Below are 21,717 nucleotides of genomic sequence, written 5' to 3' on the forward strand. Positions count from 1 at the left end.
CAATATATAGATGAGTAATACTTGGAGCTGATGGACACCTCTAGAAAATCAGAGATTTTTTTTTCCCCCTCAAGAAGAAGGAAGAAGTTATTTAGGTAACCAGTATGACATCAGCACTCCCTGGGAACTTTTAAGAGCTCTAGAGTGGTCTGGTTTACCGCCAGAATAATTGAAACAGCCTAGACAAAGTACTGACTCTAGCAGTCTTAAAAATTAAGAAGTATCCGTTCAGTAAGAGTGAGTCACAGGCCTCATCTGTACGTATGCCTGAAAAAACGTGCAAGTAAACTACATTCACATCAGAATATAAGTTAACCCATTCCCTGGCCAATAACAAGCTCAACTGATTTCATTCAATATATTTGCCAGGTCTTTCAATATTTGTAAATACTCACATGAGCACACTTCCAAGTTTGGCCAAACTAAAGATGCACAGTGTCTCCTCAGTGACCTGCAAACATCATCTCATTTGAATTATTATAACTCTAGATTTAAACAACGATCCCTTCGATTGGCTAACACAGTACACTGTCAACTAAGAGACCCTTAGAAATATGTGCCTAAATCCTTCTGTTAACATAGCAAGAATTGAAAGGTCTTTCTAAATAAAGTTGCTTATGAGAGAAATGACCTTTCCTTCTCTACTTACTTTTCTCTGGTACAGTTCCTCTGGAGTCGTGGATCTTAAACTGACAAGGCGAAAATTCTTTGTAATAGTACGTGGACGTTTCCGTGGAGGAGCAAATCGTTCCATTTCTGTCACAAAGTACAGGCCTTGCTTCAGGTAGCTGAAGTATCTGTCCTTAGCAGAAGTTTCATCATCTGAGTCAGAGTCGTCATCTCCCTCATCGTCATCACCAGGCCTGCTCTCCAAGCGTAATCTTTTTGGAACGAGTTTTATTTCGCACTGCACAGAAAATATGAACATGAAGCATCCACCTAGTACACCTCAGCTAGTTTGGTGAGAACTGAATACATCTCCACTTCCAATACTTCACATTTCAGAATCAACACCCTTCCTCCCTTTCTCCTTTAAACCCTTTATTTCTCAGCTTGCTTAACATGCTCCACAAACCCTGACTGGGTCTGTCTCCTACATCTGAGGCTTCATCCCTTACCTACTGAAGCAAGAGTGAGGGCTTCATAATAGTAACCAACTATTACACAAAACATCTTATACTACCCCAGATGGGACAGAGCTATGGAGACATCTTCTGTACACTGTTATATAGCTTACTGCAGTGTACAGCAGTGTTTTCAACTCTTGGCTATTCAAAGCAAGGTCTTCTGTTCAATGCAAATGTAATATCACCTCCATCCTTAGGCTGTAATATGCCAGTCACTGGCTGTATCTTATTTCCAGAATATTAAACCTTTCCAAAAACATATGCACAAGCTTTGGTATGTATTGAGATATTCTAATAAAAATTATTTTAAACTTTTATTTAAGATGTTTAAGACCTATTTCAGTGTAAGATTTGGGAAAGAGTAATTTTCCTAGTTTCAATGAAGTTAACCAGGAATTTTCTTTATGTTCTGCACCCTCCTGGAATCCTACTATAGATGAACAAAAAATATCTTCCTGCAGATTCCTCTCATTCAGATTCAGCCTTCTAGGAGTTTTGTTTCTACTCCCCAGAAGTTATTTGACAAACAAAGTTTTTATTAAGACAGCTAAGTTGCCGCAAGTTCAGAATTTCCCTGAACTTGGAAACAGAATCACTTTTTCTATTAAACAATAATTTTTCTTCTTTTTTAACCACCACCCCACACACACACACCCCCACACTCCCCACCCTTGAGATTACATACACAAAAGCGAACTGTTTCTACTGCATTCCAAAAAGGTACCTGCTTGTGCACATTCCTCACCTCCAGACTTAGAAATCCTCCATCATGAGCTGAAGTGACCTGAGGAGAACTCTCAAACCATTCACATGACTTTCCCAGCAAGTTTTTTAACGTCTTGACTGAGGACACGGTCAGTGCACCAGAGCAGCGAGCCAGGATGACAGAATTATCTGCCCACCAATTTACATCTATCAATGGGTAATAGGATTCTTTATCTAAAATAAACAAACAAACAAGAATGCACTAATACAAGGAAATCTTATTTTAAACACCAGGTAAGAACAAAAGTGACTTCAATTACCAAGAGATTTATCTGATGGCCTAATTTAACAGTTGTTTATTATTGCATATGCATCCTTGGGTCACTAAGTTTGTATTTTAGATTAATTATATTTTACTAAATCAGTTCTGCATCAAATAAAGCTGTTGAGCAGAAAAAATAAGTCTTTTTTTGTAATTATTTTTTTAATATTATTTGGAAAAAGAATTCACAGTAAACTGATTTACTTGCATAAAATATGATATTTCATAAAGATCTGCTTCAATACTTCCCAGGCCATCCTTAACCAAGTCTCACTGGCAACAAACATAATACTGATGAAAATCAGAAAAGGTTACACTGCTTTTGAGGATACATGACAACTATGACCAAGGCTTGTGAAAGAGCCTACACGATGAGGTTGTTAAGACTAAACCAACAAAACAGAAAGTCACCGCAACCGAGGATGGAAGCTGTGTCATTTCTAAGACTGTCTTGACTGTGGTAACTGGGACAAAATGTTCACGAGAAAGTTAGCTCAATTTGTTCACCACAGTGTCATTTCCCACCTCTCCGATGACAACAGCCTTTCTGCAAACAGCACTGCGAAACAGATCAGTTTATCACTTTTCTGCTACTCCAGTGCTTAGTCAGCAGCCTACCCAGGAAGGTCAGAGGAGTTAACCCAAAGACAGAATCACCAAGAAAAACAGTACAAAGAAACAGAGATCTTTTAATAATATACATGTATACAAGCAGTAGCGAATGGATCATGGAATAGCTATTGATCTCTGCACTCTTGGAAGAGACGTGCAATAAAGGTGATAAATGGTTGCACATGGTGTCCTGAATTTTGGGAAAAGAATAGAGACTGACATGAGGCAAATCCAGTCAGAGCAAACAAAGCCCTTTTGTTTTAGAATTTCAAACTAATTATCTTTAGATTACATTAGCTTTCAAGATTTATTAGACATTCATAGAAAAAAAAAGGTAAAGGTAAATTTAGGTTTTAGACTGTGGACTCTGATGTGTTACCTACAAATTACGATGTAGTGGCTTCTGATACAAGCTGAGACATTGGCTGAGTTGTCAGCATTCTATAGAGTCATAATCACATTATTAATAATAAATGAAGTCCGGTACTAATTGAAATATCATCTTATTTTTGGTTATGGCTACAAAAGTGTTCTTAAGACAGGATTAAAAAAAAAAAAAAAGACTTATTGTGACACTCATTTAGCTATGCCATGCTACAAATTCAAATCAAACATACAATTTTTGCAACTATTCTAATTGAGATTTAATTAAGCCATTTTAGGTCTTTGTATATTTGTATAAATATTTTTAATTACACAATGGTATAAAATAACGATCTAACTGTGCCACATACCTCTTATTTTCTTTCTTTTTTCACTAGAGAGTCTCCAGTCTGGGTTGATCTCATCATAACCTGGCTAAAAAAAAAAGGGGGGGGGGGACACAAAAAAAGAAATGGATTATATGCAAGTAAACTTTTGTAACACAGACAATCTGCTTATTTACTCTATTGCTGACCCATTCATTTTTCAATGAAAATACTGCCCATAAATTCAAACTTTTCCTGAATGTAAAACATACAGCTGCTGTAGCAACACTGTACTTTTCTCCAGACAGTTAAATTAAAAAAAATCATAACAAAATAGACTTCTGTATTTCTAAAACAACGTATTAGAAAACAAGAGTACCATCAAGACCTGGCCTAGTCAGCACTAAAGAATAATCATACCCTAAAGATTTCTGAAATAAAGGCTCTCCAGCAATCAGAAGCCCACTAAGTGTCTGCTTTTCATGTCTGTACATAGAACTGCAAGCATGTTAAAGAGAATCTTCAAAACAGTCCTCCTGTTCGCTCTGTGTAGTGGTCCTGAGTACCAGCTTTGTACAGTGCTGTAAATATTTACTCTGGTTATTTTCATAATTATAAAGCCCCATTCAAGCCTAGTGCAGCCAGAGAAGCAGCATTATTTAATGATGCACTGCAATGTTTAGAATCAGTAAACTGTTGCTGTGCTGGTTTTTTAAGCTTTACTTAATAATAGCAGAATATATGTGAACCACACAAATACAGATGACAGTAATCCTGCCCCCAGCTGCAATGTAACGAAGTACAGGTAGATTATACAGCTCAGACAACCAAAACAGTCTTGGGTCAAGTAGAAGGTGATTTTTAGACTTAATATTTTAGTAGACAGAAAAGGGTCTACTAATTAAAAGTAAACATGAGGCCACTTTAAGTTAATTTAACAAATATGTTAGGGTGACAATTGTAGGAAATGCACACACTATGAAAATACCCATTACACCTGGATACTAGTTTCACCTATAAAAATCATTCTGAAAACAGTCAAATACTGGCTACTCCTTTATATCACCCTCACTAAAGGATAAAGTCCTGAAAACTGCTTCAGAATACACATTCATTATTTTTAAAAACAAAGGAAAAATACAAAAATCCACTGTATACATGCTGGAGCAAAAACCTGTATTGTCACAAAAATCTCAAGTGTACATTAAAAATAGATATGTATACATACACATACGTACAAGCACACACAACACTTCTGCCAACACTGGAGCAGAATTCTTGGGATTTTATTTTGGTTTTTTAAAAGTACTTTCCTAAATAATAAATAAACCATTTCTGTGGTGGGCTGACACCAGCTGGCAGCTAAGCATCACAGAGCCGCTCGCACACTCGCCTCCCCAGTGGGACAGCATAAAGTAAAAGCAAGAACAGTCGTGGGTCAAGATAAAGACAGTTTTATAAGCAAAGGAAAGCCCAGGGCGGGGGGGAGAAAAACAAGATGAATGATCACCTTTGCATCACATCTCCCACAAGCTGACTGATGTGCACCCAGTCTCCGAACCACGGCTACCTACCCAGAACCTCCCCCTGCTCTGTTTCCATTGCTGATCATAACATTACGTGGCATGGAATACCCCTTCTGTCATCTGGGGTCAGCTGTACCGGCTGTGTCCCCTCCCAGGTTGTTGTGCACCCCTAAACTACTCACTGGGAGACAACAGTGAGAAACAGACGGCCTTGAAGCTGTGTAAGCCCTATTGAACAATAGCTAAAATACTGGTGAGTTATCAACACTGTTTTGTTCACAAATCCAAAACCTAGCACCACACAGGCTGCTGCGAAGAAAATTAATCCATCCCGGCAGGACCCGGAAGAGTTTCACAGTCAATACAGCCCAATCAGATCTGAGTGCTTACCTGTAAAAACCCAAACAAGCTACACAACACCCCAGCCATGTTTCCAAGTCAGTAGTCTTGCTGTTGCCATCAGATCAAAAAGATAACAGCACACAAGTGGTGTTCAGCATAGCAATATACCATTATCTCTACAAGTATTTCTTGATTTAAGTCTTTCCTATAGTCAAAGTTTGACTTATCTTTTTTGTAATTTTTCTTGAAAACATTTATTTAAGCTCATAGTCACCATGACACCCAAAGACAGACATCTTCCTTCGTTTTGTACTCTTACTCATTATAGAGGCCTGTGCCTATATCTAATGTCAATGAAATGTTTTGCTGTGGACCTTATAGTACCTACTGCTCAATGCTTAGACTGTAGATTAATTCAATATAGCATGGGGAAAAAGCTGTCTGTGTTTCATATGAATGCATAAACTTGAAGCATTTAAAAACAGCAGCGAAAAACTGTAGGAAATATTTTTTTTCAGTGGAATTTCTAAAGGAGTCAATACACTGTGCAAAAATTTACCCTGCAAAAGAAGTTATAGACAAGAATCAAAAACTACAAATATCTAACGGTAACGTCACACTTGGATTTATTAATCAGCATATGCCCTAAGACTCAGTTTACTACCAAGTAGCAAATGTTTCATTCTACAATGATTTTCTAATAAGAAACACTACAATAAAACCACCTGAGATCAATACTGCATAGGAAATACTGGTGGTAATTCGTGCCATATATGTCTAGTGACTGGTTACCCTGTTTGGACTTGATGTTGATTCATGTCTTTTAAGTTTAGAACATAATACAGAGTACTTCAAGCGAAAAGCCCTTCCCTATCTATTAGTCAAGAAATTAATGTGAGTAAATTCAGAATACTTCACATAAGAGCATGAATCATTTCAGATTTGTCATTCTTCAAAATGCAGATGTATTTTCCTCACTAAAATAAAGTGTTCTCTTTACCCAGAGTGTGCATTAATTAGTTGGAATTTTCTTGAAAAACTAGTCAGTTTTCAATTCACAGTAGTCACGTAAAAGTTTGCCAGCGTTTGGGCAATTCCTAACTTAAGTTCCCCTACTTAGTTTTGCAAATAATTCCTGTAGAAAGTGTGTGGCTTATTAATACCAAATTATTCTGGAGCATTATCTGGCAGAAGGCAGAGTAAATTTTGAGGGAGGAATAGACGAACACATTAGACATCCAGCAGAATTTGGTTTCAACCATTTAAAGTTACCCGTGTTGGCCTCCACTTATATTTTAAAATAGCATTTCAGTCTACCTCTACCAGTGTTACCCACTTGGCACCAAAAAGCCTCATGAAAATTTCACTGCAAAACAACTGGTTCTTTTTCTTAACTTTTAAAGTTTAAGGCTTAAGGTTAAAACATAGAAACATTATTATGAAAGTACGTATAGGGATCTTGAAAAATATGGAGTTGACTGGAAAGATAGAATGTAGCTAAAGCACAGTTATCTGAACTACTCCCATCTCCTAGAAAAGCACATCTCCAGATAATTAAGATATATACTGCAAGTTTCTAGACATCTACATCCTTCTTACCTGATCAGTTTGGTCCCATTCTCCTTGTTGTCTGAGAGATGGAATAGACCAGATTGTCAGTTTTCCCGAGAAATGAATAGCTGCCAGAAGAGCTCCGTCAGGAGAAAGATTCATCTTGAAAACTCCATCCTGCCAGACATTATGTCAGAAGAGTTTAAAAATAACAAACAAACAAAAAAACACCAACACATACACAAACCACCAAACACAACCAAGCAAGCAACAAAAAAAAAAAAACCCACCTCACACACATCAAGGAATACAGAAAAAAAATCCCCAAGCCCCAAAGTATTTTTTTATATTTTAGGAAAAAAACAAAAGATTGTACAGTCTTCCATCCTGAAAATTTAACATGCTTTAAATTTTAAAAAAAAGCTAAGAACAGAATAAAGGTAAAGTATCAACTGTGGCATGGAAGAGTAAAAACAGCCTATGTAAAGGAAGAACACCACCATAAAACTAACAAATCTTTAGGACTGTGAACTTCTGTATCACATTGTTATACAGCAAATAAAATCTGAAGCGTGGCATTCCTAGGAGAACACTGCAGTCAGCAACGCAGAGCTACCTGGAGGAAAAACTGCAGGTTGTTTTCAAATCAGCTGTTCAGAGAAAACATTCAGCAGCCTCACTTTTCTGCTGGCCTACCTCTCAGCTTCACCCGAAGACTGTTACCAAAACACAATTTACTACAGCTCTTCCTCCCCGGGAGCAAACTTTTAGGTGGGCATTATTACAATTAAAAAAAATTTTTAAAAAATGGGGGGGTGTGTGGTACAAGAGATAGATAGGTGGGAGCACATTCATTTCAGGACACTGAATCAGAATTTAAGAATCCCTTGGGTAACAATAAACTAAGCAGCAACATAACAAACAACAGACTAAGTCCATACAGATGAAGTAACTCAACATCTGTAAGTTAACTTCACCAAGGCTGCAAAAATTCGCCTGGATTAAGTTTTCTTTGAGTTCTGGATAACCTAAGAGGCAAAATGTACTTCTAACAAAATATTTCCTTAAGGATTCCCAAACTCCCACGCAATTACGACTGGATCTATACAATATTTCCACGAGACAAGAGCCTCTAAATATACACTCAAATTTTAAAGTCAAACTTAGTGCCACTGGCAATGCATAACAATTTCTGACAATACCATTTATATTCATTCCCTCCCCAACACAACGTCTGTGTTTTTAGAAAGATCATTAGGTTCGCAGAGTCTAGTCTTCACTGAAAGACAGCAGGATGTAGATCCTCCAAATTATATTGTTTATAAAAAAACATTTTGTTAGTGTAGTTTGTTTTTAAAAACTTCCTGATAAAGATTCATCCTACAGTAATGTTAGAACTCTCCAAGTCTGCAGATAATCAATTTTTAGGCCAGCACCTCCCCTCTTGAAAGTACCTTAACAAAATGAAGTACAGAAAAGTTACTAGATATCTAGATGATTAAGATGTTTTAATGGCGTTTCTACAGCACATGAATGGTAAGTATAATTCGAAAATAACAATATTCTTTTAGGGTTTGTTTATTTCTTTGGGGTGTTCTTTATTTTATTTCCTAGGCGGTTCTAAGTTCTAGCTATGCCGCAGAAACGACGATGGTAAAGGAATCTGCTCATTGTTGTACAGTGGTTTGCAGCTATTGAGAGCACTGCTTAAATCCCAGCTTAAAGCGTGTTTTTAACTGAAAAGGAGAGCATTATTAGTTTTTTTCCCCAAAGCAATTAAGAACTATTTATATTAGAAAAATTTCATAAGTATTCTCTGATTATATTCTTAAGCAGCTAGAGTGCTGCAACCTCTACTGTAGTTTGCCAAGGAAAAGTACATGCCTACTGATGGCAATTGTCTCTTTACAAATCAATTTGCAGACACAGAGGGCAAAGAACAAAAGACTGTGACAGGACTTCGAAACATATAGCTAAAATATTTAACCCATTCAGATAAATGATCAGGAGTATATACATCACAGATCTTGAAGAATTAAACATTTTCTCAGTAGTCAGTAATAATTCTCTTGCTGTTAAATTTAGATGTTGGGTGGCCATTAACACATTTAAATTTAGCACCTGACCATTGTTATCTATAGACATTAATCAGTCCTTTGGAAAAGCAGGCAACGCTGCCTCAGTAGACAGCTTGTCAACTTCAGGGAACTGCAGAACAAGATACCGAAAACCTCAGCAGGTTGGCACTTCACATTTTACAAGTATCATTTAAGTTCACAACACTAAGATTCAAATCCCAAATAGCTAGTTCTAATGTACAAGGCCCCTAGCTGCTGTGCCTGTCATCCCTTAACACTATTGCCAGTTTCCCACTAAGAATGTAAGATATACCTCATATATTTAAACCATAATCTCTGAAATTGGATTAAAACATTCAAGGGTGAATAACAATCTCTCCTTTTCTTTGTAAATTTAGTACTGGCAACTGCAGTGCAGTTGAAGTTCAGTACAGCTACACTCAGCGCTAGCCTTCCAGTAAGGGGGTTTACTTCAGCCTTCTCTTTTATATTTTCAGTGAAGGAAATAAAATCTCTCCCCATTCCACCCTTGAAAGAGATTCAGAAAGATTCCCCCCCCCCTTCCAATCAAGCATGCAGTTTCTTCTTTAACCAGTCACCTACACATCCTCATCCCCGCCCCCCCCCCCCCCCCCAAAAAAAAATAAATCTATTAAGGCATTTCCAAAGTCCATATTGCTTCAGATCAGCCATTTTTCCCTCTCAGGAGGATGCAGTGAGGGTGGCAGAAAGATTTTTTTCACTGTTCTTTCCTTGTAAAGCAAAAGAAGGGAAACAAGTTTTTTTTTTTTACAAGGAGGGAAAGGGGGATAAAAAAAGAATCAAACAAAGGCTACACATAACTAGTAGACAAGCGATAGAAGAAGGTGGTGCAGTACTGCATGGGTTGCTCCTAAGGCACGTAGAGCAGTACAAAGCCTTAGAAATACAGAAAGCACGCACCTACACCTCAGCATGATGCTCAGATTTAACACTCACTCATTCAGGGGAGAGAAGAATAGAAGACCCACACCCAGGGTTTGTTAAGAACAAGGTGGTTCTGATCAGCAGATTCATTAGTTTCACATGCATCCTGGTAGTAGAAGTTTGACCCATAATAAACATTTGAAGCTACTTACGTGCTTCCTTTTTGAATAAGAGTTTACATTTAATATTGAACTCTACATCTCTAGACTTGTTCCTGTCAGGATGCTGAAAACCCAAGGTTCAAGCTTTGGCAGATGAACTAATTGGATTTTTAATCAAACCAAATAAATTGCAAGCTACTCCATTTAACACTAAAAGCTTATTATTTTTTTATAAGTCCTATACAAATGTTAATTCTTAAGATGCATAAATTAAAAACTACTTTCAACCAGTCTCTCAGGCAGTCATTAATGGACAATTATGTTAGCAAAAAACATTTCTGAGGTAGACCTAGACCTTAATACCTGTTCTGTTCCCCGCCTGCTGTAAAACCTTAAATTCATAATCCTTAATAATCCTCTTCTCTGTGCCTGTAAGAACAGAAACATATCATACAATGAAAAACAATCTCATATATTGTTTTATGCACCTAAAACTAAGTCATAGCTGAAGTACTAACGGAACTCTGCAGGATTCTTTAAACTTCCATAAGACTGCCTATTTTAAAATAATGCAAGGATAATAAAACAGTTTGTGTAACTTTGCTCATTTCATTAGGTATGCATCATGCCACAGAAAAGCACTATCCATTAAAACAAAAATTAACAGCTCTTTTAATACTAAGCAATACCTATATAAGAGCAAATACTTTAATTTATCCTAATATACTGTAAATTGATTTCAGAATGTTCACATGGTAGTTGTTAACAAATCAGACATACTTCCAATAAAAGCAAAAGAAATCATGAAGCAGATTTAAATTGAAACATTTTTTTCCAGTGTGCTGTCTTTTGTTATGAAGTAATAAAAAACCAAAAATAACTGGAATTTTTACAATAAAGATAGGAAACATACCACAGCACACAACTAAGGAGTTTGTATATTACCACCCTATGGTTTTTGTTGTTGTTTCTTCTTATTTTGATTGGGTTTTGTTTTTTTTTTTTTTTTAAAACAAGTGATAATCAAGAACTTAAAAGTTCAAATCATACTACAGAAATAGTAAAAATAGATGCTGGGGGAGGAAGAGATAGCTGATGAGAAGTTCACATCACAGATTACAAAATGGCTAAACATCACATTAAATTCTTCTTTCAAGAAGAGATTCGTATTGAACTTCCAGTTAGATAATTCTGCCGCTGACACTATTCATCCAATAAAATGAGGAAACACACTTACTGTTCTAATGTCATCTTCGTAACTAGTAACCTGTTTGTAATGGGGAGAGCCTGACAGAACTCTCCAAGCAGATATCCCACAACCAGTTGCTTTAGATACTCCATCTTCATCTGTTTCACAGCCTCCCACAAGCAGAAGTCTGAAATACATAAAAGCATATTGTGATTTTATATACTGTAAATGATTTTAATTGTTTTAAGTCACAACTATAGCAGTTTGCTTGCAGTAACAAAAAGACTAAGTATATTAAGATACCGAACAGCCACAATAAGTTTTAAACTCCAGGGTGTTCACAGACAACAAGACTTAAATATTACTTGCTATTTTTGGCATTTATCCCTATCCATTTGCATCTCTAGCTTTCCAAACAAGGCAAAATTCACAATATTTAAAAGAAAATATGTCTGTCTACAATTTGAGTTTCTCCCCTACCCTCAAAGAATGATAACAATTACAGCTTAAGCTTACGAAAAGTTTTGGTCATTCTGCTTAAGCATTAAGTTTCCATTTATTCAGATGTGGTATAAAAGCTACTTGTCTTTTACCAAGGAACAGAACGCGTCAAGGTTTTTCAATTTTGTTTTCTAAAGCCACTCTACCAATTATAAGTGTGCATGCAATAATTTTGTCACGCACAGTAGATGATATTCTTAAAATTTGAGGGAACTCTTACCATTATTGCTGATTACCACTAAAACGCATCAAGGGCTTCCCTTGAAGCCCTTTCACCTCATAAACAAGCCGGTTTATATTTAACTGATGATTCCATTGATGAAAACTTTGAGAACAGATGCCTAAATTTGTTTAGAAGCCTTATTTTAGTGAACAACCCATCGAAAAATATCTGCAAAAAAGACAGATTAGAAAAGCCACAGAACACTCCCTATCAAAGTCTGCATTACTCTTGAAATACTCTACCACCTAGTGGCTGATGTTCATATAGCTCTCAGCTGGGATTTGAGTGTATTTCAAAACATTCCCTGCAAGAGTCAACTAAAAGAAAAAAAAAAAGAGGGGGGTGGGGAGGAGAGAGAGGAAAAATAAAAATATTTTCCTTCCACATTTTATTCACTTCAGGAGGTCACTAAAACTTATTTAACATTCCCAGGTCTCGTGCTACTCACAAACGTACAGCAAGATGACCTCTACCACAGATGCTTACAGTTTGTTACAGTTCTTAAGAGGTGTAGTTATTTTGTGGTGTAAAGAGTTGCCTGAGACAGAAAAACAGAAATCACTTTTACCATTTTCCCACAACAGCAGCAACAGGGGGCTCTCAGTCTACCACCATAATTAATAGGAAAATGGGTAACTGATCAGAGCACAGCATAGCATAGCACAGCCAAGAGCAATTACTTCTCCCTTAAGGAGGAGCTGTTTAACTTTAGAATATGTAAAGTTTCTAATTGAGCATTCATGATGTGGTGGTTTCTTGCTGTAGTATACCGAGAAGAAACCACATTATCATTTAAGGAACAAACAGATTCCTGTCAGTCATGGAAATCAACCACGAGTAGCGCAGATCATATTTCAGACTCCTTAAAACCAGTAACCCGAAGAGCACGTGGAAGCAAACGTATTTCGAGTAATTAGCATATATTTTCTGTAGCAATAACATAGGAAAAAAGCAGACATAAAACTACCCTATCATAGCTTTCCCAAAGATACTTAGGCAAAGCAATTGGGTCATGAAGATGCCAACAATTAGCAAAGCATGTTATTAGACAATGAGTGAGAGAACTCCGACACAGACACAGCAGCAAGGGAGGTCGCAGAAGAAACTTCACCATGACTACTACTTGTTAAGCAAAGAATACGGCCATGACTTGGTGAGCACAGAAATCCCAGTGTCACAATACCAAAGAACTCCTACAGCGCATACCTCTTTTCTGAGGAGGCTAGTAACATAGAACTGCATTAAGCCTTTTATGCAACAAACTTTATATCTCAAATGAACCCAAGATGCTTTACATTTCAGCAGTTTCCAATCAACAACAACTGTTTGGTTTTGATACTGGTTGTTCATCCTGGCCAACTGATGGGACAATTCTTAAGTAAATATTTGGAAAGGAACTCTGAGGAACTTACCAAAACATCACTTCAACCCAAAATAACAGTAAGAAAGAGTACTTTGTTCTGCAAGTCATACTAAGCATCAGCTCAATCTGAAGATGTCTCTGGTGCCAGGACCCTCAAAACACTACAGGTTTAAAATAACAATAAAGGAAAGGCAGACATTGAAAACCAGAATATTTAATCAATTCCATGCTCAAGCAACTGAGGAAGTCAGAAGCAACATGCAGGACAACACAGCAAGTTTAATTCCATTCAGCTTTGGGACAGCAGCAAATATTAATAACTACTTGAACAGTCTTGTTATTCTTTCATGAAGAAAGTTACTGTAACTGAGATAGGCTTGCAGAGAAGAACATGAGGTACAGCCACCAATAAACACCACAGTTTTCAGAACTACACAAAGCATTTTAGTACCAAATTTTCTGCTGATTACTGAGGGAAGATTGTACTTTAGAAGACAAATTTCAAAAATTAAGTGTCATATAGTTAATAATCCATTTGTTTGTTTCCTTTCTGTATATTTTTTATTTTCCTTCTCCCTGACATTTCCCTTCTGCAACTTTCCTCTGTCTACAATCATTCTGTCAGAGAAGCTTGACACACTGCCACTGATCAAAGAACATAAGAACCGCCCCCAACTCGTACAAAAGTCATCTTTTAGACATGCTATGGAGTTCTTCTGAGGAACTTCAGCAAAAAAACAAGGAACTAATAAGTTTTCAAATATCTTGCAGCACATACCTCTATCAAAACAAACAAAAAACCCACACCAAAAAAAAAATTCCACACAAAACCAAAAAAACTCTCAGAGACACAGCATACCACATGAAGATTCTTTCCCAGCAACCTTCTAGGTTTTAGGGCAGAATACTTCATCTACCCTGTTGTACATGATGCAGTCTGTTTTAGTTAGCCAAGAATAAATATGTTTGGGTACTTGAACATCTGAGTACACAGTCTAGCATCACAAAATCACATCTTCAAATTCTGACAGATGTTGGCAAGATCAATGTTACATAAATCATTATGCATAAAGTAATCAATTTCTTAACTTTTTTTTAGCACAGAAAGCAAGTTTCACGTGTGTGTTTCACAGCCTTGCATGACAAAAGTTTAAGAAAAAATAAATTTGAAAATAGGTAAACAAGAACTTCATGAAATTGCTACAACACAGCTGTGAATTCCTAACAGTCAAAAGACAGCAGGCACAATCCTCTGGAAGATTAATTTATCTATAGTCTTGTCCATCCATAGGCACCTAGTTTCTTCCATAAGCTCCAACTTCCATTGCAACATGCCACTGAATTAAAAATTTCAACAGCAGCAGTCACTAAAACTCAATTACAGTTGACCGCAATGTGCCAGAAGTGACTAAGAGACAAATAGTAGCACAAAGACCAAGAGAAGAATTGTCAATAACAGTGACAGCAGTAGCTCCAAAACTGCCTGAACTAGCTCTCAAAAACTCCATCAAGATAAATCTTTTCAAAGAAATTTTGGGAAAACTGTCACATGCAGTGCAACATATTTATAATTCTGAAGCATCTTTTAGGATAAATGAAACTCAATGACAGCTGGAATGACGATGTCATATCAGTTTAGACACACACAAAATACACAACCTCAAGACAAAAAGCCGTCTCCCAGGACTGCAAGAGAAATTCATCATGGCAGCACATACTTAAAATTTTAAAAAGCTTTTCAGAGAGCAAAATGCAACAGCAGGGACAGAAACTATTAAGATGAATAACACAACTGGCATCAAAAGAAAATGAAAGGTCCTCCTGAGAGCCTCGACAAAGATCTGGACTTGTTTACCAATTATTTTTTCAGGACTAGGCAGGAGATGACTCCAAAATAAAGAGGTGACAGGTAGACTGGGAACAGCAACCAGAGACAGTTTTTTCCTGTTTACTATTTTATTTTATTTAAGTTAGTCTCGCCTGAAGAAGATACCACGCCAGTAACTTCCTCTGTCCCAGTAATGTGAATAACTATTTTTCCTGGCCAAATACTTGGGTTCTTAAATCACACCATTATCAGCTGCAGTTTTATGCCACTCTGGATAGGTCACAAAGCAATGTTAAGTTAATATATGAGACTATAGTAACTCCCTAGAAGGGAAAGCTTTGTCTATCATGCTGTTATGGATATCAAGATCAATGCAACATCCTTTAGTACTTAAAATGTTAAAATAATTAAAATAATTTTTACTGTTGCATATGTTTTCTACGCAGAGTACAGCTAGCGTGCAGCAGTTTCTGTGCTCCATTTCTAGATCCTCTTAATACTCTACATACTTCTGTGATCATCAGAGGACACCTGTGAAGTCTTTGAGGAACTTCACCATACCTGCCATTACCAGGAAGAGCTGGCTAGCAAGCTTCAGAAACTTTTAACAAGGTCTGCCAGCTGTTCCTGATCAAAGGGTGCTTTGAGCTTTTGTTCCAGCTGAATCCTGATTAGCAAGGGTCAGGAACCCAGGGGAATGGATTAGATGATCTCCAGAGGTTCTTTCAGTCTCAAAAAAGTGGCTGCCCTTGCAGTACCTCAACTGTACACTATTTCAAAAGTTTCTACAATGTTGGGCTGAAGACTACTAGTATAATTCCAGTCTCAAGGACAGCAACTGCAATTGAGGCATCCAAGAAACGTTTGAGACTTCTACACAATTCTTCACTCATCAATTTTGGTATAACAATCAAATTCCAATTGAATCCAAAACCCTTCATCTCCTAAAGCCAACACATATTTTAGGCTCTAACATCAAACATTTTCTGTAGCAATGGCAAATAACCCTGAAGACAGACATTAAGCTCTAGAGTAAGATACTCAAAATAAGCAAGGTGTTGAGCCTTTACCATTACAGTTTACAGAGAGCTCACATTGAAGCAGACATCTAAGTTTTATCAACTAAAGTGCACCATAAATTCTATCATAGATGAAAGCTGAATCACATGAGAACACCACCATTAGGCATTTAAATTAAGGTACGTAACACTTTTCAACAGCACTGAAACTCATTATTAGACTTTTTCCCAAAGCTATTGTTTCAAGTTTCCCTACAGATTCAGATACATTCCCTACTGAAATATTCTCTTTGCAATTATCATACATCTAGTTGGAAAAAAAAAAAAAAAAGCATATTAAGTTCTTAAGCACGATTTAACTGCACTGTAATATGGAATGAGCAAATACATAGCAATGCAGAGTGCAGTAAGTCAAGGCTTACAAGCAGTGGAGATAGACCAGTGTAACTTTATAACTTCACCATCTGAAACTAAATGAAATGCAAGAAAGCACAAAGTGACAAAGTTGAACTTATGTTAAGTGATCAAAGTTCACAATATGGAAAACTTTGAAGCGTTCATATGTATCTACAATTTTCTTTAACACACAATTTAAAAAAAACTGCCTCCCTTCAACTCCTTCTGGGCTTTTTTGAATAACAAGACAATTTCAGCAAGAGACTCTGCTCAAGAGTTTAAGAGTTCTCCAATGTCAAATTTAGAAGCTTTCTACCACAGAATAAATTCAAAACAGAGAAGACTTGCCTACACAAAGGGCAAAACATTGGTTCTTTCTGCTTTCCATCCAATTGTGCATTCTTTCAAGTATCAATTTTTCAACTTTACTAGGCAAGTCAACTGACTGCACAGAGCAGGAGACACTATGATCACAAGGGACTCCACCTGACTATTTTTATTTTTCATGGAATGAGTCCTAATATTTCATGATAAAAACAAGTAATTCCTGAATGTGTACACCACACACATTACAGAAACTTATGACTTCACAGCAGATATAACCACATATAGGGTATTTCTCTCCCTAGAAAATGCGGAGTACAGACAACAAAAAAATATGCCAGTCCTAAGCTTCCATAAAAAAAACAACTGTAATTACTAATGTTATCAATAAACTGTTCTAAGCACAAAGCACAAGCATTGTCTCATGCCCTTTTATGTCACACTAATATTAAGTTTTAAAAACATTAATCTATGATCTTATAAGATTAGTAGGAAAATCAAAGCTATTACTTCTCTTGGAGGTGGGAGGAAAGAAGGAAAACAAAACTTGAAGTTTTCCCCCTCCCTCCCCCTCTCTTTTAGACCTCTATGACAATAAGTTGACATTAGCACACACAAAGCAATGTCCATGCTATTTGGTTGACAACCACGCCAATTCATTTTCTACATATTTCCTTGTTAATGGGTTCATCCATTATAAGAGTTTAATAGTTCTGACATCATTTGCTCAGAAATTAACCAAAAAATGAAAAGCAAGCGCATCCATCTATTATAATTGTCAGAATAATTATTTGACCATACGTTGAATATTAACCAATATTCTTTGCAACACTCACTGTTATAATCAATCTGCTTCCTAATATTAGGAGCAGAAAAGATAACTTTGGAAACACGCGTCAAGAACCACTAACCCTGGTCTGACCAAAGGAAAGAATGAGTAGGTTCTGCTGCCTGGTCAGATAGTGCTACCAAAGCTTCATTACACATACCTACTACCTCAAAACTCTAGATTTAGTATACTGAGTATTAATTATGTGGAATTACTAGATATGAACTTGGTAGTAAAAAGAAATCATACTCAAAATTAATCTCTCAAAGTAATAAGCTAAAAGAACATTACTTCTTATTAATAACTTTTTTTTTTACCTAAGATAGATAGGACAGCTCCCTTAACATTGAAGAATGAGAACAAGTTTTGAAATAGTGAGTTTCTTGTGGTATACCATAGCCACGCCTAATTGCCATTTAAAACAATACAGCGATATCACTTATTGTTCTGACAAATCCTAGTAGATCTAAGAGCAGAAAAATATCTAGAAGGAAGTTTAGTTCCTACAACTGAAAAGAAATAGAAAAATAAGTCACTAAGTTTATCTTGGTTATCTTAGCAAGTAGATATTAAAAAGGCAGACACATTTTTAACATAAGTAATTGGCTAACCAGGACTTATTCCAACTACATCTGGTTCAAGAGCAGACAGTCAATTAGTCCATCTTTCAAGTCTGGTACCTACATCCTACATATTACTAATAAAGAAAACAAATTGCAAGACAACTTCAAATATCAAAGCCTGGCAGTTCCAGTCAGAACACTAGGGAAAGTGGGCTGGCCAATGAGTCCAGCAATCAAATCCAGACAGAAAAAAAAAAAAAAAAAAACAAACAAACAAACTATACATCAGCCCTTACTCCCAGCAAATTCAGAGATGCCTTTTGAAACTATTCCTGACAGTCTAAAAAAATGCTGATTATGCAAGGTACTCAAATAGTAAAGGACACAACCTTCACCATTCCACCACCACCTAGGGCTTCTTTCATAGGTCCAATGATGTACTACTACTTATTACTGATTCACTAAATACCAATGTTAAAATACATTTTTTCTCCCCTTCCCTATGCAACACACGTCAATGTTTGTTTTGCCACTTTTGTTCATCATTTCCATATTACTGGCAGGTAGTAAATGGAACACTTACCTGTGACCAGGATGATAAATGACAGTAGTTATTCCATGGGCATAATGTGCTGTTAAAGCTGAAACTGTGACTTTCTTGAAAGCTTTGATTTGTTCCAACACTAAGTATGGGAAGGAAAAAAGTACATATATTATTTCAGATTTATTTTCTTTAAAAAGTGGAAAGAATTCTTTTGAACTTCACAGTGCCTTCTCGAAGCAAGTCAAAATTTATGCTTACCTTACAAGATAACTTCTCAGTTCTCCACGATAATTGACAACAAGCAGTTCGGCTGACCATTGGGCGCTTGCTTTGTATTCTAGAAAGATCAATCCAGCAATAGCATAACTCAGATCTCCTGGAAAACTTGCTGTCTTTACCCAAAAATGCAGACAGGCATTGAGAGAGAAAAGGGATGTTGTTTTTGGTTTTGTTTTTTTTTTTAAAAAAAAAAAAAAAGAAGAAAACAACAAAAACACAGAGAGAGAGAGAAAGCGTCCTGATTACTGAAAGAACAAATATATACTTATCTTGATTTTTAAAGAAATCTTATTACTATAAGGTCTGCAAAGACAATAAACCAAGGAAACACACTTCCCCAAACTAGTTTAATTTAACATTTGAATATACAAAATATAAAATATGTTGTGCATGGCAAGCCAACAGCAATTATCTATTCTCATACCCCTAAAAAAATTTACTCTTACTGCTCAATCAGCAATATCTCTTGATTTGTAAGTGACTCCGCATACAAACTGCACATTTGTCCATCTACTACTACAAACTGTAATTATTTGAATACATACTAAGTAGAGGATTCTATACTGTTACAATCTGATGTACCTGCAGATCTACCACAATTTTAAGAAAATGAAAAGAAAGATGAAGATTCTGACTAGATACAACACCACAAAGGATATGCTTTGCAAGTGCTACACATCACTTAACTATAATACACCCGTCATATGATAAACAATTCATGGTACATTTCTGCATAGTATTCATATTGTAAGCCTTTATATCAAGGTAAGACATCATTTAAAAAAAAAGGCCAAAGAGTGGGAGTTACCTTTTATCCGTACAACAAATTCTACTATATTTGTCTTTAATCTAAGAGAGCACTTACCGGTGAAATGACCAGAAGCTCACTACCCATTAGGTCAAACACTCTTACTGTTCCAGTACTTTCAGCATAAGCCAGTAACGTACAATCATGACTCCATGCCACTCGCCTCCACTGAGGGTTAGGATCCTTTGGCACTATGAAAAGGGAAAAAAGTTATTAAAAACTAAAATATAAATATAATTGTTAAACAAAATAAAAAAATCAACTGCATTAAAAAATGCAGGGTGCCTACCACCATTACAAGCTTATCTCGGAGGAGAAAAAAATGGAATATAATAAACAGGACTATTTCAGTTGGAAGGACCTACAACGAATCATCTTGTCCAACTGCCTGACCAATTCAGGGCTGAACGAGTTAACGCTGTTATTAAGGGCATTGTGGGGCTCAGAACTGCACACAGTGCTCAAGGTGAGGCCACACCAACGCTGAATGCAGCTGGATGATCCCCTCTCTTGTCTGGCTGTTTATGCTGTGTTCAATGCACCCCAGGACACGGGATGCCCTCTTGGCTGCCAGGGCTCACTGCTGGCTCCTATTGAGCCTGCTGTCGACCAGCAGCCCCAGATCCCTTTCTGCAGGGCTCATCTCCAGCCACTCCTCTCCCAGTTTATACTTGTGCCCAGCGTTACTGCATCCTAGGTGCAGAATCTGGTATTTCTACTTGCTAAATTTCATCCCCCCAAAAAACGTCACCACCTCCAACATCTGTTACATCTCCTAAACCCATTAATTTTAACTATCATTTAATTTCAGATTCAGGTTTAATACGTTAATCACCATGAAAAGAAGAAGGGGGAGGGAGGGTAACTATTAAGAGATTCTTCCAAATGCTTTTACGAAGTTAAAACATTATCTTTAAAGTAAACCAACACCACCACTTAGCAATGCATGAATAATAAACAATGATGACACTAAGTAATGATATAGATGTTGCCATATCGTATACCTTGACATTTTCCAACTATGGATACAAAGTCATCTTTTGCAGACCTGCAGAAAAAGACTCATATGGTTTTAATTAGAAGAGCACAATATTTAATTTTCCAGAATAAACGGAACACTATAAAAATACTCTAAGTATATTCAAAGGCCTGCATGTATTTAACTACTTGTTCAAAAAGGCACATAGTAGCCTTCACCCTTAGGCAACTACAGTAACTAACAATAGTATTTTAGAATACTAATATCCCTCATTTAGTAGTAATGCGGTTCAAATTAGGATAGCAGCATTTCAGAACTTCAGCATGTAATTTTAGAAAAAAAAAACTAGTCAGTATTCTCTAGGTTACAATTTTAGAAACAATGCAAGAATATAGTTACATTAATACAGTTGAAACACAAGATTTATTTTATAGTCTATAAGCTGACATTTATGGTGTTCACACCACTTCTGATTGAAAAATTTTCATACACTTGCTTCTTTTACATATAAATAGAAGGTCTGACCTTCTAGCAAATGGATTTTTGTGAAGCAAGTAAACACATTCAATCAAGATCCGTTCTACAGCTAAATGCGTTCTTGAACTGGCAAAGGAGAGCTTGTTGTTAGAGAGCGGAAGAAAAAAGGAAAGCATCAGTCTTTACGGCAATCCACATTACTTGTAAAATAAGGTGAAGTATTATACATGCCAGCTACTCTACAGAAAAGCAGAACACTAGCTCCTTGTCCCATTTATTAAGAAAGAATTTCTAGGGGGAACAGAAGGGCAAAGGTTAGAAAGACCATTATTTGGGTTTAGTATTTTGAAGCATCTTAATTGTTTTTCTTTCACAT

General features: G+C 36.5%; 1 protein-coding gene across 1 annotated transcript in view; it reads right to left on the reverse strand.

Moving 5' to 3' along the window:
* Positions 1-21,717, reverse strand: part of NBAS (NBAS subunit of NRZ tethering complex) — a 194,984-nt gene that overhangs the window by 164,330 nt on the left and 8,937 nt on the right. The window contains 11 exon segments of the mRNA XM_063330494.1: positions 650-907; positions 1,873-2,066; positions 3,501-3,564; positions 6,923-7,051; positions 10,383-10,448; positions 11,257-11,395; positions 18,838-18,884; positions 18,886-18,937; positions 19,057-19,190; positions 19,943-20,076; positions 20,890-20,933. Of these exon segments, the coding sequence (XP_063186564.1) occupies positions 650-907; positions 1,873-2,066; positions 3,501-3,564; positions 6,923-7,051; positions 10,383-10,448; positions 11,257-11,395; positions 18,838-18,884; positions 18,886-18,937; positions 19,057-19,190; positions 19,943-20,076; positions 20,890-20,933 (1,261 nt within the window).

Source organism: Chroicocephalus ridibundus, chromosome 3 (genome assembly GCF_963924245.1).
Source record: "Chroicocephalus ridibundus chromosome 3, bChrRid1.1, whole genome shotgun sequence".
NCBI classification, from domain to species: Eukaryota; Metazoa; Chordata; class Aves; order Charadriiformes; family Laridae; genus Chroicocephalus; species Chroicocephalus ridibundus.